The 5,871-nt window shown below is 41.1% G+C and overlaps 1 protein-coding gene across 2 annotated transcripts in view; it reads left to right on the plus strand.

Annotated features, from left to right (window-relative positions):
* Positions 1-1,969: 1,969 nt before the first annotated feature.
* Positions 1,970-5,871, plus strand: part of DNTTIP2 (deoxynucleotidyltransferase terminal interacting protein 2) — a 6,313-nt gene continuing 2,411 nt past the window's right edge. For both annotated transcript variants that reach the window (XM_023761849.1, XM_006098104.3), the window contains exons 1-2: positions 1,970-2,127; positions 3,035-4,641. In XM_023761849.1, the coding sequence (XP_023617617.1) occupies positions 2,056-2,127; positions 3,035-4,641 (1,679 nt within the window). In that variant the 5' untranslated portion in view covers positions 1,970-2,055. The remainder of the gene's footprint in view (positions 2,128-3,034; positions 4,642-5,871) is intronic.

The raw sequence follows: 5,871 nt of genomic DNA on the forward strand, positions 1-5,871 counted from the left end.
AGTCTCACTGCTACTTGGCTCAACCAAAATTCCTTCTTTTTGCTCCTCACCACATTCCCCACAAGAACCAATCTAAACTTTTCCCATTCTTGAGCAGATGAATGTTCTTATATAGAAAATTGGAGTTATCAATCCAAAATCCCCTTCTCTTTTCTTCTCAACACTTTAATTTCCCTGCATTCACATTCTCCTCTCTGCTTCAAATATTAGTTCTCCCCTCCTGCATCAAAGGAAGGAGTATTCTTCTGTGGCTTCTACGCCCTCCATCTCTATTTTTTTATTCCATACTTCATTTGGGATTAGGCTTGTCATAAAATAACAGAAAATCACCAAATAACACTGGCTTCAAAAAAGACAAGTGTTTTTCTCAGGTGAAACAAATCTAGAAGTAGTCTGTTTAAGACTGACATGGCAGCTCCACCCATTGTCTGGGACCCATGCTTTTTTCTTTCTCGCGCCTCTGCCATCACTAAAGTGGCACAAACCTGCTGCTTGCAAACCAGATAGCACACATTACTTTTCAGGGTGTAAAATGAAGTTAAAGAAGGCAAGGGAAGACCTCGCCAGTTTAGCTCAGTGGATAGAGCGTCAGCCCACAGACTGAAGCGTCCCGGGTTCCATTCTGGTCAAGGGCAAGTACCTTGGTTCCAGGTTCTCCTGCCCTGGTCAGGGTGCAAGCAGGAGGCAACCAGCTGATGTGTTTTTGTGTTTCTCTCACATTGATGTTTCTGTCTCTCCCTCTCCCTTCCACTCTCTCTAAAAATCAATGGAAGAATATCCTCAGGTGAGGATTAACAAAATAAACAAAAAAAACACGAAAGAAAGAAAGAAAGAAAGAAAGAAAGAAAGAAAGAAAGAAAGAAAGAAAGAAAAAAGGAAAGGAAGACATCCTCTCTTTTAAGATGTCCCTTAAGTGATGGATGCAGACAACAGGGGGTGAGGGTGAGGGCAGGACTGGAGGGACGAGGGGATAATGGGGGGGATAAGGATACATTTGTAATACCTTAATCAATAAAAAAATACATAATAATAATAAAAAATACATAATAAAAAAGATAATCTAAAAAAAAAGATGTCCCTTAAGAACTACACAACACTCAATTTATATGTAATTGCCCAAAATTTAGCCACATCTGGCTGCAAGGGAAACAATGAAAGGAGCTATTTAGCTGAGTGGCAGTGTGCCACTGAAAAATCTGTGTTTTGTAAACGGGGAAGGGGAAGGTTTTCTGTTATAAAAGAATACATTTAGTGAGGCACTCATCCTTTCTCACTTCCAACAATATCCATCTTCTTCTTCAATCCCTTTCCATTCCCCTCAAACATTCTAGCTCTCCACCCTTCATCCTAAAATAAATCCAAAAGCTTCTATTGTCTTTCTCTTCCCTTCACTGCAAGAAATTTTTTATCACTCTCCTCACAATTTCTTTAACATTTCTTCTTTTCTGCTTATTCCCAATCCCTAGTCACCATCTCACCTTTAGGTCATATACCTGCCTAACTAGTCTGGGTTCCTGGGAAATGTAACATAAACATCTTCACCCCAACCAATTCTTTAAATGTTATTTTATTTATATTTAACTTCACAAATAATACAAGAGTGATTGTTTTTTAAGAAAGTATACGTAAAGAGACATATGTACTACTACTTGTAATACCTTAAACAATAAAAAACAAACACGTAAGCAAAATTAAAAAAAAGTATACGTAACGCAAACGTCTCTTTCGGCCACACCCCAGGCTACATTAAAACCTTTAGAATTTGCCGAACCAGTGAAAGAATGGATGGAGGAGGGGAAACGGGAACGCAGGCCTCCGTCACTGCGAGTGTCACCGCCCCACAACGTGGGGCCAAAGGATGGTGCCCGGAGTGAACGCTAAACCCCGCGCCCTCGGGGATCCCAGGGAATCGCCGGAACTCCGCCGGCCGGCGGAGGTAGGGAAGAGGTTCTCGCGAGATCCGGAATTCTCGCGGGAACCGCGAGCGAGGCCCTTGTCTGACGCACTTCCGTGGCTCCGGAACCGACACGGGCCAGGTGGTTGCCAGCCGGTGAGATGGTGGTCACCAGGTCGGCGCGGCCTCGGGCCGACATCCAAGCTACGTCGCCTGAAAGCTCCAGGCAGAAGGTAGGAAATAGCGAGGCTCCCTCTTTTCTGCTCGCCGCTTCGCAGAGGGGCGCCCGGGGAGGGGGCGGGGGGCGGCGGCCCTGATGCTGGAGCAGCGGGACGAGCCTGCCGCGCGGGGCTGCGTACCGGCCGCCGCCGAGCCTGTCACTTCCTCTGCTGTCTTTAAGGCGGTCCTTAGTGTGGGACCGAGAGGTTAGTTAACTTGCTTTGGGTAGTTCAGCTCAAACCTTTTAACTTTACTGTTAACACCGTAGTAAGGATTTGTTTTGGCCACCAAGCGTGAGCTAATTGAGCGGGTGTGGAGTGAAGGGCGCCTTTTCTCATGGTAGGGGGTGGGGGGCTGACGGAGACCCCCCCCACAGCACCTCCTTTTGGCGTGGGGAGGTCGGCAGTGATGCCGCCTGGCGGCTCTCGGTGGCGCTAGTTGTCGCTCCCTCTGATTCTGGGAGGAAGGAAAACGAACGTTAATTCTCTTACGTAGGTAAAGGTAAGGGCAGCGACCACTTCTATTGGTGTGTCTTCCTAAACCTGTCTTTGCTCGGAGTTAATAGTCTCCTTATTCCCTCTCCCCCATATGTTTCGGAATATAGGCCCACCTAGAATATTTGACATTTTTAGGTGTAGAAATATTTTCTTTTCAGTTATTATTATCATTATTACTTTGCTCTCTAAAGACAGAGTCAAGAACTTGGGTGAGGCGAATGAAGCAGGGCCCTGCAAATGCAGGGACAGATACAGTATATAAGTTTTTAAAATAATGGATGGCGGTGTTGGGTTTTGTGTTCATCTAGTTTACTGAGTTTTTTTTAGTGCTGTCTTAAAATTTGCTCCTGAGGGTAGTGCCTCACTCACCTTGCCCATGTCCTAGCCCTCCCTAAATTAACAGTGTGCATTCTCTGGCTTACAGAATTCTGCTGAAAGAATTCAAGCGAATCCAAAAGGCAGGAAGGAATCTCCATCTGATGACTCAAGAACTGCTGAATCACAGGGCAATAGGAAACAAAGTCCAATACCTAAAACTCCTAAAACTGGGACAAGAAAGAGCAGAACTAGAGCCTCATTATCAGAAATGAACAAACCAGCTACGGATGGAGAGACCTCTGAAGCAGATTCAAATTGTTGTTCTGTATCTGAGCCCCAGGATTCCATTTTAAGAATAACTAGGAGAAGGCAAATCTTAGTTCCATGCACCCCAGTGTCCAGTGTTAAGAAAAGGCTGAAAATAACTTCAATAAGTGAGTCTCATACTGAAGAAGAAGTCTCTGAAGCAGAATCGCATGTTTCAGGTATTTCTAGAATTGTGCCTTCTACAAGAACCAGAAGTAAGGCTAAATCCCTAACAGATCCAAGCCAAGAATTACATTCGGAAGCTATTTCTGATGCTGAATCATCATGCTCAGAAATTTCTACATTTTCTGGAATTGCAACTAGAACAACGAGGAGTATGCAGAGGAAATTACAGGCACAAACAGAGAAGAAAGATACTAAAATTATACCAGGAAATGAAAAGCAAATGATAAACTCATCTATGAATTCAGATACTAGACAAACTTCTTGTTTACAAGCCAGATCTCTTTCTCAGATAAATAAACCAAATATCTCTAATGAAATCTGTAATGATTTTGATAATGATTCCTTCCATGGAAAGTCTGGAAAAAAACCAACAGTGCAAAAATGCCAACGTCTTAATAAAAAAAAGGAAAAACAGGCGAATGTAGCACCTCTCAAAGAAATAACAAAGCAGAATTGTAAGAGTTTAGATGAAGAAGCTGAAGGAATGATAGATAAGGAGAAAGAAATTAATGAGAAAAATTCTGAGTTGAAGAGTTTTCCTGAACTTCAGGACACTGGCCTTCAGCAGTTAATTTCTGAGAGGCATTCAACCCCCCAAAATAACAAAACTACATCAAAGCCCTCAAGTCTGAACTCTGAGGCTATAATGAAATCATTAGCTCAAACATTTGCAGTTGTGGAAATAGACAGATGGACTGAAGAGAGAAAGAGCACCATAAAAAGAAGTGACTTCACATCTAGTGATGGTGGTGGTAGTGATGAAGAAGAGTGCACAATTATAGCTGATAGTGAAGACATGAATGAAGAAAGAGATGTAGATTTTGAGTGTGATACCAAACTGTACAAGTCTGAGCTCAACACATCTCAGGATGATTCTGTTTTATTACTTCTCAGCAGTGATGAAAGCCAGCAGTCTGAAAACAGTGAGATTGAAGAGGACACTATGTGTTTTGTTGAAAATAGTGTTCAAAGGGGGTCATTACATGGAGATTCAGAAAATAAGTTATCTGACAATGCATTGTTTGTAATTGACACAACTCCTGGATTAAGTGCTGATAAAAATTATTACTTGGATGAGGAAGACAAGGTAAGTGAGGTTGCCACTGAGGAAGAAGAAGAGGAGGAGGAGGATGAAAAAAGTGAAGAACCATCAGACCAAGATGAAAATGAAGATGAGTTTAGTGATGAAGACGACTTACTAAATGGCACAAAGTCTAAACTGTAAGTCTTGCCTTTATTTAAAATAAGTTTTTGATACATATTTCAAGTGGTTAATTTACCATTAAAATATTAAGAAGCCAGGGAATTGAGGAAATTATTGTCTCGAGTTCTGTATGGAAGAGCTTTTTTTTTTTTTATTTTTATTTTTTTAAAATATATTTTATTGATTTTCTACAGAGAGAAAGGGAGAGAGATAGAGAGTTAGAAACATTGATGAGAGAGAAACATCGATCAGCTGCCTCCTGCACTTCCCCCACTGGGGATGTGCCCGGAACCAAGGTACATGCCCTTGACCGGAATCGAACCTGGGACCCTTCAGTTCGCAGGCCGACGCTCTATCCACTGAGCCAAACCGGTTTTGGCTGGAAGAGCTCTTTTATCCAGCATTTCCTTCATCTCTCTGGATGCCTATGTTAATCATATTTTTCCCAACAATGATAGCTAAAAGTGCTTCTTTTGGTGATATATTAAAAATCATCTGTTAGTATTTTCCTGCATGATTGTTAATAGCAATGTAAAAGGGAAGAAAATAATTTATTTTTTACTATATATTGATTGTAGAGAAGTTGAAAAATAAAAGTCATCTATCAACCACTGAAAGGCATTAATGTTTAGGGCTACTTCTTTAGTTTCTTTTTCTCTGCTTTAAATTTGTTTTTCCCAAGTATAGGCCCTGGTAGCAGTGTATCCACAAAATACAGGCATCCTTATAAGGAATTACATATTAATGGATGCCTAGTGAAATCAGTCTGAGGATAGGCTCAGGCATTTTTTATTTTTTAAAAGCCATGGTCCTCTGTAGTAGTTTAATTACAATGTACATTCAGGGTTGAGAATTTTAAGACACTGCAATAGAATGATTTCACTTTCCACTAAAGGTTGATTATCAAAACTTTTAGCTGCTCAGTTTATATGAATAATTAGGAAAGAAAGTGACTGTAAGTCCAAATATACTTGCTTATAAAAAGGACCTTTCAGTAATATAAAGTAGAAATTCTCATTACATTAATACAGTAGGACCCCCAGGCCAACAGCAGAAGAGTCTAATTTGTTAGGTCTGGGGAAAGACATTTTTTTAAAAGTTCCTGTGGGAAATATGGATGCTCATCTGTTTAAAACTTCCTTGGTTTAGCGGCACTACCAAATGCCTTTGGTTACTCAGAATATTCTAAGTTTGGATAACTTGGAAAGTCAGAGTAGAATACCCTGTCTTTCTCATTGGTTTTATTT

Source organism: Myotis lucifugus, unplaced genomic scaffold, assembly GCF_000147115.1.
Source record: "Myotis lucifugus unplaced genomic scaffold, Myoluc2.0 scaffold_220, whole genome shotgun sequence".
NCBI classification, from domain to species: domain Eukaryota; kingdom Metazoa; phylum Chordata; class Mammalia; order Chiroptera; family Vespertilionidae; genus Myotis; species Myotis lucifugus.